This window comes from Capra hircus, chromosome 5 (assembly GCF_001704415.2).
Source record: "Capra hircus breed San Clemente chromosome 5, ASM170441v1, whole genome shotgun sequence".
Classification (NCBI taxonomy): Eukaryota; Metazoa; Chordata; class Mammalia; order Artiodactyla; family Bovidae; genus Capra; species Capra hircus.
In genome coordinates, this window is record NC_030812.1 from 115,587,846 (window position 1) to 115,615,615 (window position 27,770).

At 58.4% G+C, this 27,770-nt stretch overlaps 1 protein-coding gene across 1 annotated transcript in view; it reads right to left on the reverse strand.

Annotated features, from left to right (window-relative positions):
- The window catches only part of CELSR1 (cadherin EGF LAG seven-pass G-type receptor 1), a gene marked incomplete at its 5' end in the record, with an annotated part of 158,930 nt that continues 135,174 nt past the window's right edge, over nt 4,015–27,770 (reverse strand). The window contains 12 exon segments of the mRNA XM_018048918.1: nt 4,015–6,023; nt 6,826–7,093; nt 7,347–7,577; nt 7,964–8,113; nt 8,239–8,342; nt 8,556–8,650; nt 9,005–9,130; nt 9,801–9,927; nt 11,455–11,534; nt 11,919–12,031; nt 16,148–16,303; nt 16,306–16,321. Coding sequence (XP_017904407.1) covers nt 5,999–6,023; nt 6,826–7,093; nt 7,347–7,577; nt 7,964–8,113; nt 8,239–8,342; nt 8,556–8,650; nt 9,005–9,130; nt 9,801–9,927; nt 11,455–11,534; nt 11,919–12,031; nt 16,148–16,303; nt 16,306–16,321 — 1,491 coding nt within the window.

The following is a 27,770-nucleotide window of genomic DNA, read 5'->3' on the forward strand; positions in this document are numbered from 1 at the left end:
GGCAACAGCTGCGACGTGAGGGCCAGTCACTACTGTTCAGTGTTTCCGTGGCCTGGACGAGGTTCAGCGTTTACGTCTGTTCAGTGATTTTGTCTTGAGGTATGGGTCCCGGAGCAGCCATGGCTGGGGTTGGTGTGGAGGGCAGTCATTCTGTCCACGGAGGACACCCAAGCCCAGCAGACACACCTGCTCGCCTCTCCCCAGGGGCTGCTCGCCTTCTGAAATGCGCTCCCACAGGAGGCTTCTGGGCTGACGAGCGCGTCTGTTGCTCTCAGGCCTGAGCTCTCTGAGAGGCGACTGTCCGTGGTGGACTCGAGATGAGGCCGGAAGAGAGGCCTAGGGGGAGGGCGTTTCTGGGCGTCTTTCCTCTTTCTCCTCCCAGACCTGACCCAAGGGTGGCCCGACCTCTGGAGTTGTGTGGCCAGCACCGGGGCAAGGACTCCCGGAGGCCTGGGAAGAGGGGCCCTGTGGGCTGAGATCGTGGGGTCCCTGCTGTTTCTCTTTGCTCCACAGGTTTTCCCCAAAGGTGGCCCCCGTTGGGTGGAAGCGCGGCAGTGCAGGCTGCTAGGACCCTGGGGGCAACCCATCTTTCTGGGCAGAGAAACCGAGGAAGGGGCCCCGGGAGTAAGCGCATGTAAGGCGAAGCCAGAGAGCAGAGCATGGGCAGAGCGGACCCCTCGCTCCATGTACGCTGACAGGCGCTGGCTCGCCCCAGTTGGAGCAGGCCCCAAGCAGCGTATGAAAGGCTCCGAGAGCAGATGGGCCGCAAAGCACCCCGGGTCCCAGACTGACTGTGCACCACGTGTGCAGGGCGGGCCCAGGGCCGCAGGCCACGGCCGCAGAGGGAGGCAGGGCTGTGGTCTGAGCCTCACTGGGTTGACTGCCTCCTAAAACAAACAAAACCAACATCTGCCAGAGGATCTTAACAGGACCCAGAGGCCTGTGACGTAACATTGGGTGTCGAGGATTCAGTGTGGAATTAGCCAGTTTAGAGAGAACCAGGGAAATGCCAAGGGGAAAGAAAACAGATTTTGGGCCCCCAGATGTCCAAATTATCAAAGAATTTAAAGTTACAACCATGCTCTATGACGTAAAGGTAAACACTTCTGAAATTCATGGAAAATTAGATGTCTTTAGTAGAGAAATAAAAATTATAAAAAGGACCCATGTGGAAATTTTAGAATTTAAACTTACAATATTTGAAATTTAAAAAAATCACTGGATGGACTTCGTAACAGAATGGATATTAAAGAAGAAGGAATCAGTGAACTTGAAAGTGGCTCACTAAGGGGTAGGATGGGAAGGAGGGTGGGAGGGAGTCCCAAGGGGAAAGGGATTTATATATACTTACGGCTGACTCACGTTGCTGTATGGCAAAAACCAACATAGCATTATATAAATTTTTAAATAGTAGTAAAATGGTAGTTAACATTAATTTGGTTTAAAATAAAAGGTACAATCTATGTATATGGTTTTGATTTAGGTTTACTTGCTTAAGTCGTGTCTGACTCTTTGCAATCCCTAGAGTGTAGCCCTCCAGGCTCCTCTCTCCGTGGGATTCTCCAGGCAAAAATACTGGAGTGGGTAGTGATTCCCTTCTGCAGAGGATCTTCTTGACCCAGGGATTGAACCTGAGTCTTCTGCACTGCAGGCAGATTCTCTGCTGATTGAGCCACCAGACAAGTCCAACGACGAGTGTGTGTGTGTGTGTATACACACCCCCCCATATATGTTATATATCCAGGGAAGCCTAACGACGAGTGTGTGTGTATACATGTACCCCCATATATGTTATATATGTATACACACCCCATATGTTATATACGTACCCCCATATGTTATATATGTATACACACACCCCCATATATGTTATATATCCAGGGAAGCCCAACGACGAGTGTGTGTGTATACATGTACCCCCATATATGTTATATATCCAGGGAAGCCCGAGTATGTGTGTGTGTATATACACACACACGTTTTTTATATATATATATATATACATGTACCCCCGTATATGTTATATATGTATACACACACCCCCATATATGTTATATATGTATACACACACCCATACGTTATATATATACACACACACCCATGTTATATATACATGTACCCCCATATGTTATATATGTATACACACACCCCCATATGTTATATACACACACCCATGTTATATATACACACACGTTATATATAAACACACTCATGTTATATATATACACACCCCCGTTATATATATACACACACACACCCGTATGTTGTATATATATATACACACCCCCATGTTATTTATATATACACACACACCCATACATGTTATATATATACACACACACCCATGTTATATATACACACACACACCCATGTTATATACACACACACACCCATATGTTATATATATATACACACACCCATGTTATATACACACACACCCATACGTTATATACACACACACACACCCATGTTATATATATACACACACCCCCATATATGTTATATATACACACACACACACCCGTATGTTATATATATATATACACACACCCATGTTATTTATATATACACACACACCCATACATGTTATATATATACACACCCCCATATGTTATACACACACACACCCATGTTATACATATACACACACACCCATATATGTTTTATATATATATACACATACCCCCATATGTTATATATATATACACACACATCCATGTTATATATATATACACACCCCCATATGTTATATATACACACACACCCATGTTATATATATATATACACACCCCCATGTTATATATACACACACACCCATATATATTATATATATACACACACACCCATACATGTTATATATATACACACACCCATGTTATATATACACACACACACCCATATGTTATATATATACACACACACCCCCATGTTATATATATATACACACACCGATATGTTTTATATATATATATATACACACTCCCCCATATGTTATATATACACACACACCCATATGTTTTATATATATATATATACACACACACCCATGTTATTTATATATACACACACCCCCATGTTATATATATACACACCCCCATACATTATATATACACACACACACCCATGTTATATACACACACACACCCCCATGTTATATATACACACACACACCCATATGTTATATATATACACACACCCCCATACATTATATATACACACAGACACCCATGTTATATATATACACATACCCCCATATGTTATATATATATACACACACCCCATATATGTTATATATATATACACATACCCCATATATGTTATATATATATACACACACACCCATATGTTATATATATATATACACACCCCCATGTTATATACACACACACACACACCCATGTTATATATATACACACACCCCCCATGTTATATATATACACACACACACCCATGTTATATATATATATGCACACCCCCGTATGTTATATATATATACACACACCCATTTTATATATATATATATACACACACACACACCCATATATGTTATATATATATACACCCCCATATGTTTTATATATATATGTATATAATTTGTGTATTTAAATATACAGGCCAAGTACTCCCAGATTCTCTAGTCTTGGGTCACCCTTTCCTTATTTATGTAAATAAAATGATCTGAGGCTCCTCTTCCCCCGCAAAAAAGAAAGAGAACATTCATCACTAGAGAGATCTAACCTGAAACAAAGAATGAACACAGATGAATGAAGCCGCAGGGACCGCTCGTGTTCATTGGAGTCCCCGAAGGACTGGAAAGAGAGACTAGGGCTGGAAGATTTTGGAGTGTGAGGTGCAAGAGTCTGGATGAGCAGAAGAACATACAGAAAGTTCTAGAATGGCTCCTGCCCCCCAGGCTTCTCAGCACCCTGTTCGTGGTCCCTTCTCCAGGGCTGCCTCAGGACAGGGAGGGAACAGGGGTGCAGAAGTAGGGATGGGGCGAAAGCAGTGCAAAAGTGTAAATTCAAAAGCATCTTAATTTATTGTAGACTCTTTCCTCATTTGTGTTGCAATTCCAGTGTTCTGAGCATTAATAAATACACATTTGTTAAAAAACAAACCCTCCAGTGTTTAGTATTTCTCATAAAGTCTTTAAATCACAAAAATAGGTTTACATTTTTCCTGTCTTAATAAAACTGACATTTTTTTTTTCTTTTTTGGTAACAGTTCTGATCAAATTAAAAACTAAATACATCTCAAGGGACAAAATCCAGTTGCGGAAGAACATGGGATAGCATGAAAATGGAGTGTTCAAAGATTCAAAAATATTTCCACTTTCTTTTTTGCTTAGAAAACGCTTCCTCCATGGTAAACATTTGAAGGTACTATTATTATCTTGTATCTTGAAAAGGCCACTCCCCTGCTAAGGCACATTTATAATTCATTTTGCTGTGAGGGCTCTGGGATCTCATTTCATTTTTGCTTGTGGTCTTGGACCAGTACCAGATAAGCTTTCCTCTATGCCACGAACAACACTCACATTTCCATCAGAACAATACAGTATATGGACATCTTTGCATTTTACTCGATTCTCATCATAGTTTACGGCTTCTCATATTTGGAAGCAGCTGAGCCGATCATTTATTTGGGCACCGATTAGAGAACAGAAGAAACACTGAAATGAGATGTGTCTGAGTGATTCTGGGCCCTGTTCCACAGCCCCTCGGGCCACGCTGCACCAACTGCCCGCAGAGGGGCAGTCCCAGCCGGTCCGGTGTGAGTTTCCAAAACAGCCCGGTAACCACTGAACAGTGTGGCTGCGGCGGCGGCTTTGTCCCTCCGCACAATTGGCCATTCGAAGCAAAGCGAAGTGATTGGTCAGACTCGGGGGGTGAGACCCCCGCCTGCCTCGAGATCCTCGGAGCCTCAAAGAGCTGGAAAACTGGCACGAAGGAATGTGACATTCTGGAAGACCTCATCCCGCCGCCTGAATCGAGGACATGTGAACACTTGCAGTCCCGCCGAGAACAGGGGCAGAGACAGAGGAGAGCCCCACCTGCAGCAGCCCCGACCAGGCCGGGGGCCTGGGAGGCCTGCGGGGCTGAGGGGGGCTGGCCGGCGGGCCCGGCTCAGCCGTTTGCTCCTGCGTCCACGCTCAGAAGGGCTCCTGAGTCCTGCCCGGCCCCACGTGGTCCTGTCTCGGAGCCATATCCACAACCAAGCAGGTGGGAGCCGAGGGCAAGCAGCTCAAATTCATCTGGGGCGGCCCCGTGTGACGCCCATGGGCTCTGCGCTCCTGGCTGGAAGCAGCATGGGAACCCCTGTCCAGCACAAGCCCTACGCATGTCCCATCTCTGCTTTCCTGGGATACCTACTGCTGGTTGCATGCCAGACTCCAGGCTGGAGTCTGTGCGATCTTGCTCATATAAAAAACGGAGAGATCGCCCCCACAGATCTCCCAGTACAGATGCAAAATATACAGAGGTTTTCACCTTTTCAAAGTTCCATACAAAAATACAGAAGTATCTACACCTTTGCAACAAAGGAAAGAGGTTTGCTTTAAGGCACGGGCCGGCTTTGCAGATGGCTGTGGAGCTAGCTGCTGGCCCGGGGCCCTGAGTCCTGGCCAGCCGGCCTGGCGGCTCGTCTCTAGGCGGCTCTCCTGCTGGGTCCGGTCCCAGCCAGGCCAGCACACGGTCTGGGCTCTGTCTGCAGTCTGAGGACTGAGCTGTGCCCGTCTGGGAGTCCAAGCCCCGCCGTGGCCTCTGGCACTTGTCACGGGGCCTGAGGGGCCCGGAGCCTCCAGACAACTCAGGGCTTCGCATCTAGACCTTCAGTCACGCCAGTCGTGGGGCTGCCCCTGCAGGGACCCCTGCCCTCAGGGCCTGCTTCGCTGACCGCGCGGGGCGGGGGGCCCTGGGGCTCTGAGATCCAGGAGTGCGACCACACGGCACTGAGGCCTGGTGGAGGTGGCGGGCTTGTCTCACGGGTTCCTGATGGTTCAAATTGAAGTTTCGTTACTGCCTCTGCGCGTGGGAAGAAGCCGGCAGGCAGGCAGAGGGTCAGCGAGGACGGCCCTGCCACCCGTGAAGCCAGCAGCGGGGCTGGGTCTGAGGTTGGGCGGGGGCAGAGCCCCCCTCGGGGGGCAGGGGACGCCTGCGGGCTCCACAGGGGCAAGCTCACGCGTGGGCACAGTGACACTGGCAGGCAGGGGAGGGGCAGGTCGAAGCTGCCCCCCCGCCCGCAGCGCCACGGAGGCCCAGGCCCATCTGAGCGTCCTCACAGAGGCCCACGGAGCACCACCGGCAGCCAGACTCCTGCTCTAGGCTTAGGAAGGCCGTCCTGCTAATGTACTAGAAGACCCAGGTCCAGTCTTCCCACCGCCCTGGGCCATCTGGCGAGATGAGCAGACTGGTTCGGAGCTGGAGCCCACTTCCATGCCTCTGCGGCCGGGTGCCCCCCCACCCCCAGCCTCAGTCTCCTCAGCCACAAAATGGGTCAGTAATGACCCCGGGCCGAGGAGACGATGCTTAGTCCCACATGCTCTCACATCCTAGAATGTCAGGGCTGGACAGGACTCAGGGGTGTGGCTGACTCAGCCCCCAGGATGGAGTCTGGCCCACCTCCAACTGATTGCTCCTGACCCCCACAGAGCTCCTCTCCTGGGTGGAAGCCCCCCCCCCAGAGCCCTCAGGCCTCATCCTGGGCGCCCCTGTGCTCAGACCCTGGCCACGGGCCCCCGGACCCGGCGTCCGCCCTCCAGACGGGGAGCCGAGGGGAGGCTGGCCAGGGGCCACCGCTGCCCCTCCCGAGGCCCAGGCTACTCACTCGGAGCCGGAGCCGTGGGCCTGGGCGCTGCCAGCCCGCACGCTCATGCTCATGGCCACCCCATTGAGGTGCTCACGGCCAGGCTCCCGGCACGGCGTCTTGACGGTGATGGCGCCGTCGGGGGCGCGGAGCCCGTCGCTGGAGCCCACGGAGGACGAGCGTGAAGATGCCGGGCTCTGCTCGCACTCAGCCAGCTTCTCCCGCAGCCGCGACTTCAGCGTCTTTTCGGTCAGCGGTGGCGGATAGGTGACTTTGTTTTTCAGGATGCCTGGGTCCGGGGTTGGGGGAGATGGACGAGGTCACGGCCAGGCTGGGCCTGCTGTACGCGGTGGACGAAGGGGGCTCGGGGAGGGACAGTCACACGAGGCTGTGGGCACGGCTGCTGGTCTCCCCCGCCTCGGACTCCCCTGTGTTCTGCGGGGGGGGGGGGGGCCCTCTCGAGCACCCCGTCCCCAGGGCCCTCTCCCCGAGGAGCAGGGACTCCCCAGCCCCCCGTTTCGGGGAGCCCAGGCCCTCAGCACCTTTTCTCTGCTCAGGGGGCTGGCTGGGCGGCACGGCCGCAGGCCTGGGGCCCCCGCTGTCCCGGGCTGGGAGGCGCTCGCCGCAGTGGTTGCCCTGCTCGTCCAGGTGCAGCTCCACGCTGACCTTGGTCTCCACCTTCAGGCGGGGCGGCTCTCCCGGCTCCTCGCTGTCGCTCCCGGCCAGGCTCTCGTCGGGCCATCCGGCCGGGACATGGTTGCCCACGGTGTCCACTGAGGGCCAAGACAGACCCTCAACATGCTGCCGCCAGCTCAGCTCATGAGCCCCACCACCTCCCGCTCCTGCTCAGCTGAGCCTGTCCCCCAGCCCCCCGCCCGCAGGCCCGGGGGGGACGCCAGGACCCAGGGAGGGCTGGTCCTGCCACGGGGTCCCCGGCTGCAAGCCCCCTGCACCCCCAGCTCTGGGAGCCTCGTGTCCCCTGAGCAGCGGGGTCGGCTGCATGGAGTCCTCGCCGGCTCGGGCGGGCGGGGGTCCTGCAGCAGCTCTACTCGTGCTGCGCAGACGGCGAGCAGGGGGCTGTGCTTGCCGCCACCGCAGCTCTGCCCCGGGGCCGGGGGGCCACGGCTGAGGCCTGCGCCGTGGCCTGGGGCTCGCTCACCTTTGGGGGTGCTGTGCACGGGGCCCTGGGCTGGGTCCCACTTGTCCTCAGCCTCGCCCCCGTCGTCCTCACTGTCAGACGAGCGCGAGGAGGCATAGGAGCTGCTCTGCTCATCTAGGGAGAGCTCGCTGTCTGAGTCTGAGTCGTGGCCTGGGGAGGGGTCAGGTGGGGGGCCTGTCAAGGGCCGAGTGGAGCCACCTGGGCCCAGACTAGAGATGGGGGCCTTGGGGCAGCCGGCCCCCGGAGAGGGAGACCATCCACCATGGGACACGTACCGTGGGGCTTCTTGGCGCTCCTGGGGACAAAGGACGCATCTGGCTCCCCGTGGCCACCCCGCGCTGGCCCCGAGGACACGCTGAGTTTCTGGCCCCCTTCGTCCCTGGAAAGGGGAGAGGGTGGGCTCAGCGCCCCTGCGCGGGATGGGGGTACACGTGACTGGCCTCGTGCGTGTGCCAGGGTGGCGCTGCCGGGCCCAACCAGCAGGACACAACCAGCAGGACACACGACGGGGTAGAGCCGGCAAAGCTGGCATTTGCTCTGGGAGCTGCCCTCCTCCCCCGCGGCCACAGCAGGGCGTCCGGCGCAGCCTGACCTGGTGGTGCTGTCCAGCGAGGCAGTGGACTCGCCCAGGGCCGTGCGGAACATGTCGGGCTCCTCGCCGTACGTGTTGTTGCAGTTGAGGGAGCGCTGCAGGGCGGGGGGCTGGTGAGCGGCCGAGTGGAGGCCCCCGGGCCGTGGGGGACGGCTGGGTCCCCTCTGCAGGGTGCCACGCAGCAGCCTGCCTGCACCCGCCGGGCGCTGGGCACAGCGGCCTCTCCGCCTCTGGTCGGGATCCCCGCCGGCCTTGGCCTCAGGGGACCGAGGGCTGTGACCGGACAGAGCCCGCCCTGTTGGCCTGGTCCTCCCAGGCCGCAGGGAAGGCGGCCAGCTCCGGTTCAGGCCTGTGACGTCCACGTGGTGGGGAAGGAGACCTAGGAGCTGTGATCTGGTCCAGACGCCCCTCAAGCCCGGCCCACCCCCAGGCCCGCGGGCGCCCCCTACCGTCAGCAGGGTGGCCCTCGTGGTGGCCGAGTCGTCGGTGTACGGCTTCTTCCCGGCGAGCACGCCCCTCAGGTGTTTCCGGACCTCCCTGTTGAACACGCAGTGCAGCAACAGCACGGCCAGGCCCTGCGGGGCGGGGCGGGGTCAGCGCAGCTCGGCCTCAGGGGAGACGCCAGGGCCTGGCTGCGGCCACCCCCACGTGCCTGCCTGCCCAGAGACCGCGGAGCCCAGCAGGGCCCACACCTGGCCTCCCTGCCCTGGGCGCTTCCGATTTCTCCAGGAGGGGCCTGGTAAGGGCGGGCAGCTTGCCACCCGGTGCCTGGAGGATCACCCCCTCCTGGGCCCCAGCCCTCGGGGCATCTGGGCCCCCAGTGTCGAATCATCAGTCAGGGTCTGGGGAAGTCCTCGATGTGGGCTGTAAACGGTCAGCACTCTCAGGACACAGCGGGGTCTGCACTGGGATGGGACAGCGTGAGGCCCATTCCAGCTGAGCAGACCACTGCGTCCTGACAGACACGGGGCCGTGGAGCGGGTTCCCTGGGCGGGGGCTGCTGCGGGCCGAGCTGCGTTTGCAGCGGCAGGCTCATCTTTGGCAGCAGGGCCACGAGGCGTTGCCATAGCCCCGCACACACCGTGGTGACACCAGCCAGACAGCCGCGGCGTGGTCCTGTGTGTCCGGAGAGCCAGGACGCAGCCTGGATGGCATGTCAAGGGTCTCCGGGGGGGCAGGAAGCAGCACGGGTGAGCCCTGACCGCCCCAGGGCCGGCCCCGCCGGGTCGCTCCCCGGCCGCCCACCTGTAAGCAGCTGAAGACGGCGAAGAGGTAGTGGAAGGCGAGCGCGTCTCCGTTCACAGCCAGCAGCCCCAGCAGCCAGGTGGCGCTGACGAGCAGCAGCAGCAGAAAGGCGGTCCTCAGGAGGGCGCTGGGGGCGGGGCAACGGCTGAGTGTCGGGCAGGCCCCGCCCCTCCGCCATCACCGCCCGGTTCCTTCCCACCCCGTCTCCAAGCATCTACCACGAGCTTCACACGGGAAAAGGCAGGTGGAGCTGAGCGGGGAGGTGAAACGCAGGCGAGGACTTAACCAGCAAAGAGGAAGGTCTTTTCATTGGAAAAGGCCCTGATGCTGGGGAAGACTGAAGGCAGGAGAAGGGGACGACAGAGGATGAGATGGTTAGATGGCATCACCGACTCGATGCACATGAGTTTGGGTAAACTCCCGGAGTTGGTGATGGACAGGGAGGCCTTGAATGCTGTGGTCCATGGGGTTGCAAAGAATCAGACATGACTGAGCAGCTGAACTGAACTGAGGTAAACAAGAAGCTGCAGGCCAAGACGGGGGACGGGCCGTGTCCACAGCGACCTGGGGAGCCTGGTGCACCGCCTGGGAGTTTCCCTGGACCCGGCGGAGGTGAGGGGCAAGAAGAGGGGTGTCAGGGGCCCCGTGCAGGCTACTCGCTAGGGCTCCCCGCTCCCTGCCTCTGTCTCCCCAGCTGTCAGGGGGCTGGCGAGGTTCACCCCTAGTGGGGTCGTGGGGGTGGCGGGACCATGTGTGTTGAGGTGAGTTAAGTGCTCGGAAAGGTGCATGGGCGTGGTGGAGGCGGTGAAGCGCGGTGGAGCCGATGACCAGGCTGCCCTGCATTCCCTGCCCCGGGTCTCCGCCCCTCTACAGCCGTTTCAGACTTGCTCCTCCAGGGGGTGCATGGACAGGAGCTTCCTGTTGCCTCGAAGCCCCTCCTCGCACACTGTCCCGTTCCTGGCCCCCAGCTTGGGTCGCTCGGCCCAGTGGTCACCCCTGCTCTGACCATTTCGTGGCTTCTGGGCCCCACGCTGCACTCTCAGCTGCTGCCCTGCCTCCCCAAGGCTGTTCTGTGGGTCCCCCGCCCTGGTCCAGCCCCCAAACACTGGAGGCGCCCTCTGCGGGGTCCCCACTCTCGCTGTGCTGTGCGTCCTCTCGCTGGGCGAGCGCCTCCCCTCCTGAGGCACCAACATCACCATCACCATCACCATCATCACCACCGCCTGGAACGTTCCGCCCCACCCCCACCCCAGGCACCTCCGCCATCTGCTGTCTCTGTCCCCCCACCCCCACCCCAGCCAGTCCCAGGTGAGCATACCAGGCGTCACTGCTCATCCGTCTCCCCTCGGGGACTCTGCCACCAAGCCCTGGGTGTCCTGCACCCCGAAAACCTCTGGGGTCCAGCGCGCCCCCTCCCTGGTCCAGGCTGCCATCCGCCCCAGGCCCCACCGGGCTCAGCCCAGACATGGTCAGACGCAGCCGCCCGCTCCCCACTGTGGCCGCCAAGCCCCACTGCTTAACCCCCTGACCTGGCCCGGAAAAGCCAGCAGCTGACCCGCTGGGTGACGGGCATGTTCACAGGCTCTGCCCGGCGGGAGTCTCAGAAGGGGCTGGCTCCAGTCCCGCCCACCACCCGGGTTTAGCACCAACTTACACGACCCGTTTTCTTTCATAATAATGGCGCTTCCTCTGGCAGGAAACCTTTGCAGACAGGACAAAAATGACTGTGTTGACCTGAGAAAAAAACAAACAGAAAATCCCAAAGTTAGGTGGCAGCCTCACGGTACCGTCACAGCACACCTTCACAACCCAAAGGCTTCTGAAGGTCTTCAGCCCTCATCTCGGGGCGGGTGGTGCGGTGTGCCCCTGAGATGAGCCCTCAGGGCCCAGGAGCCTGCTGGGGGCAGATGCTGAATGGTCTGGGTGAACGTGGACGTGGACCAAAGCCTGGAGCCCACGGGTCTGAGGACACAGCTGCATCACCAGGAGGTCAGCCCCTCCAGTCCCATCCAGATGGCCAGTGGAGCCAGTAACCCATGGGCTCTCAACACCACTCAACTCAGGCGAGGGGCACCCGGCCTCCCACGCCCCTGAGAATCCGGGCTTCTGAGCACTCACGACTATCACGGTCCCAATGGGCCCCGCGAAGCTCCAGATCAGCGTGTCTCGGAGGGACAGCCAGCAGAAGTCCGGGTTTCCGTAGCCCTGCGGGTCCAGGCCCACTGCAAGTCCTGGACAACAGGCAGGGGATGAGTGAGGGCCGGCCCAACGGGGGGTGGCCACAACTGGGGTGTCCCCAGCCCCCCAGGCAGGACCCTCCGCCCTGGAAGGCTCAGAGGAACCAGGCTGCGGGGCTGGGGGCGTGTGTCCCCAGGGCCCAGGATGTGGGAGACCTGATGGGGGCAGAGCTGGCCGGGGACTGACCCGAGGCCGGGCCGGGCTGGAGTGGGGTCCACATGGGCCGGAACCACGCCTCGTTCCAGCCGAGGTACCGGGAACCGCCTTAAGTTCTTTTGCAAGAGGCTTAGGTGGTAAAAAAAAGGAAAGCACCCGAAACTGTTCTTAAAGCGAGTTAGAAACGTGAACGGTCTGAACTGAGACCGCAGAGCCGCCTTAGAGGAGTGGCATTTCTGCACTGGCAGTGCCCTTGCCCGGATCAGGGTCGACCAGGAGAGGGTGTGAGGTGAAAGGGCACTGAGGGCGGCCTCTCTCCCCGTGGGCAGTCCTCGTCCTTGGAGAGACAGGCCGCCTACATGGGGCGGCCTCCTGCTGGCCCCCTCATGGCGCGCCTCGGGCCAGCCTGGGGCCAACAGTGCCCGTGATGTGAGCCAGGGCTCAGTGCCTCCGGCTCGCAGGTGAGGACGGCCCCACTTGGAGCGACCACGTGGACCCAGCTCGAGTCCACCGGCGCAGGAGCCCTTCGTGGGGGCTCGAGTTTCTTCTATGAAGGTCCCGAGTGTCCCAGTAGGGGCTTGGTGTGGCCTCGGCTCCGTGACCTCCCATGTGGCTGTCTCGGAGCAGCCTGAATGGTGTACCCTGAACCTCTGAATGTGGCCTTTTTGGAAATATGGTCTTGGCAGATGGAAGTGCGCTGAGGATCTAAGATGAGGCCATCCTGGATTTAGGGTGGGCCCTCGGAGAAGGCAGGGCGCCTCACTCCAGTGCTCTTGCCCGGAAAACCCCATGGACAGAGGAGCCTCGTGGGCTGCAGTCCATGATGGGGTAGAGAAGAGTTGGACACGACTGAGCGACTTCACTTTTACTTTTCACTTTCATGCATTGGAGAAGGAAATGGCAACCCACTCCAGTGTTCTTGCCTGGAGAATCCCAGGGACGGGAGCCTGGTGGGCTGCCGTCTATGGGGTCGCACAGAATCGGACACGACTGAAGCGACTTAGCAGCAGCAGCAGCTCCATCCAAAGAAGTAGGAGATGGAGGTCTAGACACAGACATGGGGGAGGAGAGACGGGAGGGACGCAGCCACAAGGCCAGGCTGCCAGCAGCCAGGGGACCAGAGGGGGCAGACTACCCCTGGGGCCTCCGGAAGAGAGCATCCTGCCCACACCTTGATTCTGTACTCTGGCCTCCAGGCCTGTGAGAGAAGCAGCTTCTGTTTGTCTTTTAAGCCCCCCAGTGTGTGGGACTTTGTCTCGGAAGCCCTGAAGTGAGAACACCCGTGCTTAAACCTCAGCCCACGCCGGCCAGGACATAAGCTCCCTGAGCGTGGCCCTGGGGCTGCCCATCAGGGACTGGGGCTCGTCTACAGGTGGGACGTCACCCGTGCGTGCAGCGAACTCCTTTCCCACCATACCTACTACTACGGCCCCAGGCCATGGATAACCGGCCACGGGTTACATTACAGACTGGAAGCCACACTCTAAGTTTACTGGGGGCACAGAAAAGTGTTAGTCACTCAGTCGTGTCTGACTCTTTGCGACCCCATGGACTGTAGCCCGCCAGGCTCCTCTGTCCATGGGATTCTCCAGGCAAACGTACTGCAGTGGGGTGCCATGCCCTCCTCCAGGGGATCTTCCTGACCCAGAGATCGAACCTGGTCTTCTGCACTGCAGGCAGTTTCTTTACTGTCTGAGCCACCTGGGAAGCCCCGAAAACCAGATGGCAAACTTTTAGCTCTTTGCTTTGTAAAATAAGCAAATTGGCAAATAATTCCGACCTGACTTCTTCACTCCTCTTCATAGAATTTAATGTAAATAAAATCTGACACTCTGGTCTCTGAGGTTAATTTGCTAATTAAAAAAATAATAATAATAATAATTGAGGCTCTGGGCAGATTGAAGGTGAAATTCAAGATGAGGTGTGTCCTGAGTGTCCAAGCAGGACCAGTCTTGGCTTCAGAGGCTCAGTAGATGGGCAGTGGGGGGCCTTTGAAACCAGCTGCTCTGAGCCCTTGTTCTTCCCAGGCTTTGGGGCTCAGAGACCACCGGACTCAGCACCTTTCTCCCGAGCTGGCCAGACACACGCGGCGTGGTGTCTGCCAGGGTCACTCTCTGGGTCGAGAGGGGTGGCTGCCAGCACGGGAGGCCCCACTGCCCCCTGGCAGCCCTGGACAGAGGTGACAGTGGCCACTCGGGGTCCCTGGGGGCCCAGGGAGAGGGCTCACAACAGGAGAGCACATTGCCCAGACTGTCCGGGCGGGAGCAGGACAGGGGAGAGCAGAGCAGAGCAGTCGGAGATGCTGCCGTGGAAACCAGGAGGCACGGTGATCGGCCCTGGCTCTGACCCCAGTGTGGCTGCTGGACAGAGGCCCGGGGCAGCAACTGCCCCTTCTCCCACTGCCCCAGCCTCAGACTCCATGTCTGGTGGGGCTGCGAGGAGAGCGGGTGCCCCTCACCTGCTGTGATACCAGTGGGGATCGCTCCCCACAGGAAGCAAGCTTTGACTTCCTCATGTTTAGAGAAGTGTGCTGAGGAAGTGCCACTGTCTGCTCATGCATTAACTCACCACACGATCCACTCATCCACCACACATGCACATCCACATCTCATCACTGATCAACACATCCACCATCATCCATCACATGATCACATCACATCACCACATCCATCTCACATCCACCAACATCGCATTTCCACCACTCCATCATCCACCCATCCACAACCTCACACCCATGATCCAACCACTCATCCACCCATCCATCCATCCACCCATCTCTCCACCCATGATCCCAACCACCCATCCATCCATCCATCCTCCATCCATCCATCCCATCCTAACCACTCATCCATCCATCCTTACCCCACCCACCCCACCCATCCATCCATCCATCTCTCCATCCATCCACTGATCCAACCACTCATCCCACCCACCCCATCCATCCACCCATCCATCCATCCACCCTACTTATTCATCCACCCGCCCACTGATCCAACCACTCATCCATCCATCCTACCCACCCATCCATCCATCCACCCATCTCTCCACCCACTGATCCAATCCCTCATCCACCCATCCACCCATCCACCCATCTCTCCACCCACTGATCCAACCACTCATCCATCCATCCATCCACCCATCCATCCATCCACCCATCTCTCCCACCCACTGATCCAACCACTCATCCATCCATCCATCCACCCATCCATCCACCACCATCCATCCACCCACTGATCCAACCACCCATCCATCCATCCACCCATCTCTCCACCCACTGATCCAGCCACTCATCCACCCATCCACCCATCCATCCACCCATCTCTCCACCCACTGATCCAGCCACTCATCCACCCATCCACCCATCCATCCACCCATCTCTCCACCCACTGATCCAACCACTCATCCATCCATCCATCCACCCCATCCTACTCACCCATCCATCCCCCACTGATCCACCACTCATCCTCCATCCTACTCCACCCATCCATCCATCCACCCATCCTCCACCCCACTGATCCAACCACTCATCCATCCATCCTACCCACCCCATCCATCCATCCACCCATCTCTCCATCCACCCACTGATCCAACCACTCATCCATCCATCCTACCCACCCATCCATCCATCCACCCACTCACCAACCTGTCCACCCATCCATCTGTCCGTCATTCACCATCCATCCACTCACCCATCTGTCCACAAAGCCGGCAGACATGGGCGTTTTTGTCTGTTCGGTGCCAGAAAGAACCCTGATGGCCTGAGCCCAGCCCTCAATGCGCTCACACCTGACAGGGGACACTGGAGTGATCACACTCCTGTCAGCAGAGGTGGGTGCTGGGTGCCCAGGAGGAGGCCGGAGAGCTCCCCCGCCAGCACCTGGGGGCGCTGACGCGGGCCCCTGCGATGCCCCGCGGGCGCCCGGCCGGGCGTAGCCAGCTCTGCGCATGCTCACCTGTGACGATGGCCGGGACGCCCCAGCCCACCACGTAATAGAAGCGCATGGGCCCCGCGTCGATGTTGCGCACCTCGGTCAGCATGCGGTAGACGTGCAGGCTTTCCACGAAGGTCCAGGCGAAGGTGCTCATGTAGACGTAGTGCAGGAGGATGCGATCACCGTGCACAGGAACTGCGGGAGAGGCGGCGGCTGAGTGCGGCCCGCGACCCAGCGCGGTGGGCTGCCGGCCAGCGGCTCGGGACAGGGCTGGCGGCGCCGGGGGTGGGGCTGGGGGCATGGGGCGGGGTGAGGACCAGACGGGAGGGGCTGGGGGCTGGGGGGCTGGGGGAGCTGGGGGTAGGGCCCTGGGGAGGGATCGAATCCAGGACTCTGCAAACAAGAGGGCACGCAGGTCTGAGAAAGGAAAGTAGCTCAGTCGTTTTCCCTGATTGACCCAGGTGCAGCTGAGCGCCAACAGTGCCAGCACCTCAGGCTCCCCACGCGGAACAGAGCACAGGGCGTAAGGTGCCTGGGGGCCCCAGGACACCTGCCCCCCAACCCAGAGCCACAGGTGAGCCTAACCCGGGGTGATGGGTGCACACAGCCTCGGGAGTTTTTATCAGAAGCTAGAAATTTGTATTTTCACCTCGTGGCTCCAAATTTTTTTCTGTTGACATTTCATTTAACACTAAAAAATACATGTCATGGAGACAGCTCAGGCTGTGGCCCCGATGCTGAGTGTGGCCTTCATCCACCACTTGGACTCCCCTGCAGGTCTCCGCGGCTGGTGAGGAGTCTCAGGCCTGTGACCTCGCCTTCAAATAAGAAAGAAGTCACCGTGCCTGTGCTGATTTGTCAGGGCCTGTGCCTCCCAGGGAAGAAAGCAGGGTGGGCAGCGTTTGTTATGTTTCTGTCCCGGGCTGGTGGGGCCAAGTGTCGGGAAGAGAAAGTCAACCTCCACAGTCGAGGCCTCAGCTTCCCGGCCTCTGGGGGCCTTGGCGACCAGCCCTGAGTCCCTGGACACCGAAGGTGGGGTGAGAACAGGAGGAAGGTAGTGGTGGGGGGGCGGGGCTGGGGCACTGTGGGATCGGGGCATCCAGCCTGAGGCCATCGGCGCACATCCAGTCCCAGGTGCCCAGGGACGGAACCTCAAGGCCTCTGCCTTGGCCCAGAGCAGCCTCACCCGTCCTGCTGGCGAGGGGGCTGGCTGCCCGGTCCGGGAACCCAAGGCCCAGCAGCGGGGCAGGCCTCCCTCAAGGTCCCAGGAGGCTGGACTGGCAGGAGAGCAGAGGAAGGACAGATAGGGGGAGAAAGGAGAAAGTCCCTGGCCACCCCTGCGGGGTCCCACCGACCCCTGCGGAGCCACGCCCTCTGTAGAGCCACGCCCCCGAGGGGTACCACACCCCACCGTGGAGCCACGCCCCTGTAGAGCTACACCTAGCTGAGCCACGCCCCCTGAGACATCCTGTCCAATCCTCACTGCTGTCTGGCCAGCCCAACCTCCCCGGGTCTCAGCGTCTGTGCCAAGGAGACACTTCCGTCCTAACGGACACCGAGTTGGAGACCGAGGGCCACCGCTTGATGCACGCCGAGGCCTCTCTGCTCAGTCCTAGGCAGCCTCCCCGTGAGGGGTCCCCAGGGCCCAGGCTTGTTGGAAGCACCAGTGCCACCTGCCATTGGGTCCCCCCGGTGTTCTCTCCAGCAACAGAAGCCCGGAGATGTGGGAGGGACCCTTTTTAGGATTCAGTTCAGTTCAGTTCAGTCCCTCAGTCATGTCCAACTCCTTGCGACCCTATGAATAGCAGCACGCCAGGCCTCCCTGTCCATCAACAACTCCCGGAGATCACTCAGACTCACGTCCATCGAGTCCATGATGCCATCCAGCCATCTCAGCCTCGGTCGTCCCCTTCTCCTCCTGCCCCCAATCCCTCCCAGCATCAGAGTCTTTTCCAATGAGTCAACTCTTCGCATGAGGTGGCCAAAGTACTGGAGCTTCAGCTTTAGCATCATTCCTTCCAAAGAAATCCCAGGGCTGATCTCCTTCAGAATGGACTGGTTGGATCTCCTTGCAGTCCAAGGGACTCTCAAGAGTCTTCTCCAACACCACAGTTCAAAAGCATCAGTTCTTTGGCGCTCAGCCTTCTTCACAGTCCAACTCTCACATCCATACATGACCACAGGAAAAACCATAGCCTTGACTAGACGGACCTTAGTCGGCAAAGTAATGTCTCTGCTTTTGAATATGCTATCTAGGGTTGATCATAGCTTTCCTTCCAAGGAGTAAGCGTCTCAAATGCAGCACAAAGTGGGAACCCAAGCAGAAGCAAAGATAGAATCTTAGGTGATGGCTAGAGACATACCCTCTGCCTCTGATGCTGCACAGGAAATGGGCGAGTCCACCCTTAGGGATGGGCAGAGCCGTCAGCCTGGCCAGCAAAGGGTAAGCCTAAGGCTGGGTCCGCCCCATACCAACCCCCAGCCCGCTGTGCAAAGCTCATGTGTGTGTGCTCAGCTGTGTCTGACTCTTTGCGACCCCGTGGACTATAGCCCACCAGGCTCCTCTGTCCACAGGATTCTCCAGGCAAGAATACTGGAGTGGGTTGCCATTTCCTTCTCCAGGGGATCTTCTTGACCCAGGGATTGAACCTTGCGTCTCCAGGAGAATGCTGGCAGGAGAATTCTTTACCACTGAGCCACCTTTGACCCATGGTTGGCTCAGCAGAATGAAGAAGAGGGAAGAGGCTGGGTGTGCTGCCTTATATAAACATGAAAAGTAAACCCACAAAACCTCCTTTGGGGGGAGAAAAGTCCCCATGTGTCAGAAGCCGATGTTTTAAAATGTAATGAGACCATACATGCAGGGGTTCTGCACCAAAGGTACTACCTTTTCCAGAAACAGAACAAAGGCAAACTCTGCTGCACGATAAATCATTTCCACCTGCCGGTAATCTGGGAGATGAAAACCTCGCCCGGAGAGGGGACTTCAGTTTACAGAAAGCCCATCAAAACCAGGCGCGGCGCCAAGCCCCAGAATTGTGTGCACGGCATTCCTCTTATTTGTGCTCACCAGCGCGTGGAGGCCGTTCAGCTCTCCTTCCAGGGGCTGGTGAGTCAGAGCTTGAAGCCAGCAACAGCCCCTGAGCGTTTCTCACGCCGGGTTTGGTTGCGAGGAGTGGCCCGTCGCCAGCTCTCCGTCCCTCTGTTCAGACCACTCAAAGACACCCTTGAGGTGTTTTGCCCTGAGTCACGCAGCCACCTCCCCCTGCCCCCGGCTGATGCAGGGATAGGGGACACGCGGGCAGGGAGAAGTGTGCTGAGCCCGGCGGGTACAGAGGGGCAGCCCAGCGCCCCGCCTGCCCTGGGAGCCTGGCAAATACGGGCCCATCCTCTGTGCCAGGCCTGGCGAGCCGCCAGGGTCATCATGGAGCCCTCTCAAGGTCATCTGCTTGGACGCCCTGCCTCTCTCCCTAACACCCTCCTCCGGAGGGTCAGAGAAGTGAGAGCTCTAACCTGCAAGGGCCCCCGGACCAGCGAGCCAGTAGTGGTGTGCCTTTTTCCTAACACTGCATGCTCTCCGGGCCGTCCATGTTCACAGACACGCTTCCTCCTGCAGTGAGGGCTGGCCCCCCACGCCCAGCTCTGCACTTTCCTCAGCCCCTAAGGACCGGAGTGTCCAGGCTCCCCCAGACCCGCCGCTGTTTGCAGCTCACCTGGTGGCGCCCCCTTCTGGACCCTCGAGGCATCGCGCCCCCGCCCCCGCCCCCTCCCTCCATGTCCGCATGGTCCAGACACCTGGGCCTCTCCTCCTGCCCCGTCCTGGCCGCGGCTCCACCCTTGACCCCAGGAAGATGCCGTCCTGATGCCCCTCTGACCTCCAGGCTCAGCCCTACCCACCCTCTTCCCTATCACCACCGTCCGTTTACCAAAACGTAGACCTGGCCGTCAGGCCCGGTGCACTAATGATCCGCCCTCCTTTGTGCTGCACCTGCCGGCTCGGACCTTCACGTTCTTGGCAAATGCGTGTGAGCCTTCACATCCCATTTCGCAGATGAATAGACTAAGGATCAGAGACGTCACTCGGCTTTCCCAGAGTCAGGAGGGCAGGCCTTGCGGCAGCCTGTATCTGGGGCTTCCCTTCAGTAAAAAGAGGGTAATAAGGGGGCCCCGCTTCCAGGCAGCTGCCATAAAACCATGTGCGATCTGAAGATGAGCAGTGTGGAGGGACGCACCAGGTTGCTTCTTAAATCACTGAGATTCCAAAGGAGACTGAGTGCAAAGTGGCTGTTTGAACAACTGACTAGTGTCTCCAACAAAGAGGCCCCTGACACCCGCTGAAGTTTCACTGCTGGATGGGGCATGAGGCGTGAACTTCCGCGGGTGCGCTGTTAGAGGCCTGGAAGGGGAGGGAGAGGGTTCACACGGTCGCCGGGGCGGCCAGGCTGCGGTCTGGGACAGTGGCGCCTGGCCAGGGCGCAGCAAGGACGTTTGCCTGGGCTCCAGCGGGGCGGGAGGGCCTCGGAGGCCCCTCCTCACCCCTTTTCCTCTGCAGCACCGGCGGGACTGGAGGGTGGTCTGCCAAAGGCTGTGAGCTGCTGTCCCGGAACCGGACCCACGTCGCCTGCTGGTGCAGCGCCACGCCGCCAGCTCAGCCGTGCTCATGGACGTCTCCCGGCGTGAGGTGGGCACCACCCCAGGGCCGTCCCTGCCCACCTGGCTAGGGTGTCCAGGGACCCATCCCTCTGGAAAATCAGCCTGGCCCCACACCGACCCCTTTGCGAGCTCTGCCTCTCCTAAGGGCTCTGAACAAACCGACGCCACAATTGCAAACTGTTCCGGGAGAACTGGCCAGACTGTTGTAGGACTCCCATAAGAAAACCCCCTGGAAGGGGTTTTCAGAGAGGCCACCTTGTAAGTTAAAAACTGTGATGGCCGCCCCAAACCTCAGGCTGGAAGGAAACTCCTGGAATATACACCTCACTTCAAAAGCAGGGTGCTCGGCAGCCTGTTAGGTAATGCGGTTTCTGCTGCATGGAGAATTTTAGGGATGAGACCGGCGGGACAATAGAGTTATTTCCCTCGATGCCATACACACCGGCCCTGGGAGGACAGAGGAGGCTTGGTCAGCAGCCACAGAGCAGTGGGCAGCTGACGTTTAACCTCCAGTCTTCAGTGACCTCTGTGGGCCTCGGATGAGTCCGTGGGGCCTGGGCAGGGTGGGCCAGCCGGCGGGGCTGTGCTCCTCCTGGGATCCCGGTCTGCAGCGGCCCACGTGTCTGTCGCGTTCTCTGGGATGAGTCAGCCGCAAGGCTGTTGACGGGGCGGTGTGTTCAGCAGCAGAGACTGCGTCCTCGGGCGCTAGACAGCAAGCTCCGGCAGGGGCACTTCCAGCGGGAAGCACTTGGCTGCGGCCTGGACAGGGTTAATTTGTGAATCATCTGTGTCCACAGAGGGGCAGGTTGTGGGGGTCCCTGATGGCCAGGAAGCTAGGCAGCGCCAGGAGCAGCCTCGCAGGCAAAGGAAGCAGAAGGAAGTCCCGTAGAAGAAGTTAAATGAGAGTGTCAATCGAGGGCCCCCACGCCCGGGTGCTGCAAAGCCAGAGCATCTGAAAGCCCCCGGCCCCGGGGAGTGTGTGCCGCCACACTTCCGGAGCAGTCGGTGCCCTGAGCACCCCCCCAGCCCCCCAGGCTCCTCCCTCCCCCAGGCAGCCCGGCTCACAGTTCTGTGCACGTTCAGGACAGTGGCTTTCTAAAGTTTCCATATAACTGGTTTGTTTGTTCCCAAGTGCCAAACGTCCACTGGGCGCCGGACTCTAGACAGGTGTCCTATTTTGAAAAATATTTGAAAAAAAAAATCAGAGGGGAGGACTGTGGTTCCCTGCAGCTCTGACACCTCTTGTTTTGTATAAGTGAGACTCTGTTTGAAGGTCTCTCAGCTCAGAATTGGCTCTGTCCCTGCCAGACAGCACGAGTTAGGCTTGAATGTGTGGGTTTTTTTTTAGCTTTTTAGTCTGTTTTTACTATGGCAAACACACCGAACGTGAAAGTCGCCATCTGCGCGAGTCTGAGCGTGCAGGTCACGGGCACTGTGTCCGTCCCCCGGGCTGGCCGCCGTCCCCGGGCCACCTGCAGAGCTTTGCTGTCAGCCCGACGGCTCATTTCATCGTCGTTTCTGGTTTCGGCTCCCTGAGAGCCACATGGTAGCCGCCCTGGCTCCTTGTCGGCGTGATTAAGCGTCAGTGTGTCTTGATTGTGCAAAAGCCGCCGTCAAAGCCACGGCCCTCACGTGTTCTCCCACCCTTGGCCCACCCGCCCGCAGCACGGGGAGGTCCTGCCTCTGAAGATCGTGACCTACGCGGCCGTGTCCTTGTCGCTGGCCGCGCTGCTGCTGGCCTTTGTGCTCCTGCGGCTGGTGCGGACGCTGCATGCGCTCCCAACCTAAACGGCATCCACAAGAACCTCATCGCCGCGCTCTTCTCCTCCCAGCTGGTCTTTTGTCATCGGATCGCCCAGACCGAGAACCCGGTGAGGACCCTGCCCCCCACCCCCTGTGGGGCCACCTGGGCGCTCACGTGGACTGACCTTTCTCCAGGGTGCTGGAGAAGGAGGGGTCCTCCACCCATTCTTGGGGCCAGGCGGCGTGTCTGCGGCTGTTTCCAGGGATGGGTGAGGCTGGGAGTCTGGTGGAAAGCTGGGAGCCCAGGCTTAGCACATGGGCATGTTGCTTTGCCCTCAGCAGGAATCTCCCTGCAAGGTCACCTTGGGAGCCAGGGCTCTGTGCACATCAGCTCTCACTTTCGTGATCCGGACGCTTGTGATTACATCAGAGAGTACACCCGTGAGACCCCAGAGTCCTGTGAGGTGTCACTTGAGCCTGAAGGCCATCCCTGCTGGGCCGTGTCTCCCAGCCCTGCATTTTCTGGGGAAGTCGCGGCCACACTCTCCGTGAAAGCACTGGTATTCAGGACAGGCCAGAACTCGGCGATGCGGTGGTCCTGGGTCGGCAGGGTGACGAGAGAAGGGAGCTTGCAGAGAGAGAGAATCGTGGGGGAGAGGAGGGAGGGTGAACGTCAATGTGATCAAGTTAAATATGGGGCGTCTCGCTCAAGCCACCCCAGGTCACGTGGGCTCCTGGGGCATCACATGGGTTCATGGTGTGTTACCTAGGCTCCTGGAAGTTATCGTTAGGTGATTATACATCTGATATGATGGACCTCACAGAAAAATCCAGACCAACCTACAGACACGTTTGTAAGAAATAATGAAAGAGTTTAGCAAGGTAGCTGCCTATTATGGGGCTAGGTGTATATAATCAGTTGCATTCTTGCCCACCAGCCACAGTGTATTTAAAAGGTAACGTACAAAGGAGGGGGTGGAAACGACAGCACTTGGAGAGCCTGGTCGAGACTGACGTAGTTTGGCTTCAGGGAGGAGAGGGTAAAAGATGCTGGCTGCAGCAAGAGCAGGGCCAGGGCGCAGGCACTTCTGTAGGATGTGAGGGATCTGAGTCCCAGAGGAATGGCTGGCGGGGCTGGGTCGAGGTGCGTGGGGTAGGGACCTGCCCTGGACGGGAGAGAAAGGCAAAAAGGAGGAGGGAGGCATGTGGCTTGGTTCCCGGCTGGATGCTAGTGGCTTTTCCTTTTCCCTAAGAGGTTTTCAGAGACCAGGGGTCACAGCCCTTGATGGGGAATGAAGGAGGAGGCATGGGCTCTGTGCCCAAGGCTTTGCCTGTGTGCTCTGGCTCTTGGCAACCTCCCTGGGGCTCTGGGGGTGGCAGCATTCCTGCTTACAGGTGGGGAGCCCTGGGGCCGGCCAGGTTGGGTAACCGGCCCAGGCCAACAGTTCATCGTGTCTGAGTTCATGGGGCCATCACTAAATGGTGACCCCGATGGCCCTGGGACGACATGAGGCCAACTGACCATCACATGTGCACACGTACTGACCGCAGGAAGTCCAGAGTTTACTCACCTAACTCGGATCTCTCCCGCGGTGAGCAGTGGGCCCTTAGCCTCTCAGAGGGCCGTTCCAGCGGCCACCCGCTGCTGACATAGGTGTCATTCCTCCGTCCCTGATGCAGTGAGGACTCGTGGTTATCACTGTGTTAAATCTGCCCAAGACCCAGACCCTGGGAGTGCTGCAGTCTCCATCCGCTGTCTCAGACGCAGACATGGGTCGGGGGTCAGGAGTGTCGGGTGCCAGCATGGCACCGTGGGGGCTGATGGGAGCGCTGTGCCAGCCCAGAGGATGGCTGAGCAGGACGGTCTGGTCGCTGTCTGGTGGGAGGGGCCTCTGGTCATCTCTGTTGGCAGGCAGCCCTGTGCCACGGACAGCCTTGGCCAGGTCTACGTTTTTGGTAAACGGACGGTGGTGATAGGGAAGAGGGTGGGTAGGGCTGAGCCTGGAGGTCAGAGGGGCATCAGGACGGCATCTTCCTGGGGTCAAGGGTGGAGCCGCGGCCAGGACGGGGGCAGGAGGAGAGGCCAGGTGTCTGGACCATGCGGACATGGAAGGGAGGGGGCCGGGGGGGGCGGGGGGGCCGCCGATGCCTCGAGGGTCCAGAAGGGGGCGCCACCAGGTGAGCTGCAAACAGCGGCGGGTCTGGGTGAGCCTGGACACTCCGGTCCTTAGGGGCTGAGGAAAGTGCAGAGCTGGGCGTGGGGGGCCAGCCCTCACTGCAGGAGGAAGCGTGTCTGTGAACATGGACGGCCCGGAGAGCATGCAGTGTTAGGAAAAAGGCACACCACTACTGGCTCGCTGGTCCGGGGGCCCTTGCAGGTTAGAGCTCTCACTTCTCTGACCCTCCGGAGGAGGGTGTTTAGGGAGAGAGGCAGGGCGTCCAAGCAGATGACCTTGAGAGGGCTCCATGATGACCCTGGCGGCTCGCCAGGCCTGGCACAGAGGATGGGCCCGTATTTGCCAGGCTCCCAGGGCAGGCGGGGCGCTGGGCTGCCCCTCTGTACCCGCCGGGCTCAGCACACTTCTCCCTGCCCGCGTGTCCCCTATCCCTGCATCAGCCGGGGGCAGGGGGAGGTGGCTGCGTGACTCAGGGCAAAACACCTCAAGGGTGTCTTTGAGTGGTCTGAACAGAGGGACGGAGAGCTGGCGACGGCCACTCCTCGCAACCAAACCCGGCGTGAGAAACGCTCAGGGGCTGTTGCTGGCTTCAAGCTCTGACTCACCAGCCCCTGGAAGGAGAGCTGAACGGCCTCCACGCGCTGGTGAGCACCAAATAAGAGGAATGCCGTGCACACAATTCTGGGGCTTGGCGCCGCGCCTGGTTTTGATGGGCTTTCTGTAAACTGAAGTCCCCTCTCCGGGCGAGGTTTTCATCTCCCAGATTACCGGCAGGTGGAAATGATTTATCGTGCAGCAGAGTTTGCCTTTGTTCTGTTTCTGGAAAAGGTAGTACCTTTGGTGCAGAACCCCTGCATGTATGGTCTCATTACATTTTAAAACATCGGCTTCTGACACATGGGGACTTTTCTCCCCCCAAAGGAGGTTTTGTGGGTTTACTTTTCATGTTATATAAGGCAGCACACCAGCCTCTTCCCTCTTCTTCATTCTGCTGAGCCAACCATGGGTCAAAGGTGGCTCAGTGGTAAAGAATTCTCCTGCCAGCATTCTCCTGGAGACGCAAGGTTCAATCCCTGGGTCAAGAAGATCCCCTGGAGAAGGAAATGGCAACCCACTCCAGTATTCTTGCCTGGAGAATCCTGTGGACAGAGGAGCCTGGTGGGCTATAGTCCACGGGGTCGCAAAGAGTCAGACACAGCTGAGCACACACACATGAGCTTTGCACAGCGGGGCTGGGGGTTGGTATGGGGCGGACCCAGCCTTAGGCTTACCCTTTGTGGCCAGGCTGACGGCTCTGCCCATCCCTAAGGGTGGACTCGCCCATTTCCTGTGCAGCGTCAGAGGCAGAGGGTATGTCTCTAGCCATCACCTAAGATTCTATCTTTGCTTCTGCTTGGGTTCCCACTTTGTGCTGCATTTGAGACGCTTACTCCTTGGAAGGAAAGCTATGATCAACCTAGATAGCATATTCAAAAGCAGAGACATTACTTTGCCGACTAAGGTCCGTCTAGTCAAGGCTATGGTTTTTCCTGTGGTCATGTATGGATGTGAGAGTTGGACTGTGAAGAAGGCTGAGCGCCAAAGAACTGATGCTTTTGAACTGTGGTGTTGGAGAAGACTCTTGAGAGTCCCTTGGACTGCAAGGAGATCCAACCAGTCCATTCTGAAGGAGATCAGCCCTGGGATTTCTTTGGAAGGAATGATGCTAAAGCTGAAGCTCCAGTACTTTGGCCACCTCATGCGAAGAGTTGACTCATTGGAAAAGACTCTGATGCTGGGAGGGATTGGGGGCAGGAGGAGAAGGGGACGACCGAGGCTGAGATGGCTGGATGGCATCATGGACTCGATGGACGTGAGTCTGAGTGATCTCCGGGAGTTGTTGATGGACAGGGAGGCCTGGCGTGCTGCTATTCATAGGGTCGCAAGGAGTTGGACATGACTGAGGGACTGAACTGAACTGAACTGAATCCTAAAAAGGGTCCCTCCCACATCTCCGGGCTTCTGTTGCTGGAGAGAACACCGGGGGGACTCAATGGCAGGTGGCACTGGTGCTTCCAACAAGCCTGGGCCCTGGGGACCCCTCACGGGGAGGCTGCCTAGGACTGAGCAGAGAGGCCTCGGCGTGCATCAAGCGGTGGCCCTCGGTCTCCAACTCGGTGTCCGTTAGGACGGAAGTGTCTCCTTGGCACAGACGCTGAGACCCGGGGAGGTTGGGCTGGCCAGACAGCAGTGAGGATTGGACAGGATGTCTCAGGGGGCGTGGCTCAGCTAGGTGTAGCTCTACAGGGGCGTGGCTCCACGGTGGGGTGTGGTACCCCTCGGGGGCGTGGCTCTACAGAGGGCGTGGCTCCGCAGGGGTCGGTGGGACCCCGCAGGGGTGGCCAGGGACTTTCTCCTTTCTCCCCCTATCTGTCCTTCCTCTGCTCTCCTGCCAGTCCAGCCTCCTGGGACCTTGAGGGAGGCCTGCCCCGCTGCTGGGCCTTGGGTTCCCGGACCGGGCAGCCAGCCCCCTCCCAGCAGGACGGGTGAGGCTGCTCTGGGCCAAGGCAGAGGCCTTGAGGTTCCGTCCCTGGGCACCTGGGACTGGATGTGCGCCGATGGCCTCAGGCTGGATGCCCCGATCCCACAGTGCCCCCAGCCCCGCCCCCCCACCACTACCTTCCTCCTGTTCTCACCCCACCTTCGGTGTCCAGGGACTCAGGGCTGGTCGCCAAGGCCCCCAGAGGCCGGGAAGCTGAGCCTCGACTGTGGAGGTTGACTTTCTCTTCCCGACACTTGGCCCCACCAGCCCGGGACAGAAACATAACAAACGCTGCCCACCCTGCTTTCTTCCCTGGGAGGCACAGGCCCTGACAAATCAGCACAGGCACGGTGACTTCTTTCTTATTTGAAGGCGAGGTCACAGGCCTGAGACTCCTCACCAGCCGCGGAGACCTGCAGGGGAGTCCAAGTGGTGGATGAAGGCCACACTCAGCATCGGGGCCACAGCCTGAGCTGTCTCCATGACATGTATTTTTTAGTGTTAAATGAAATGTCAACAGAAAAAAATTTGGAGCCACGAGGTGAAAATA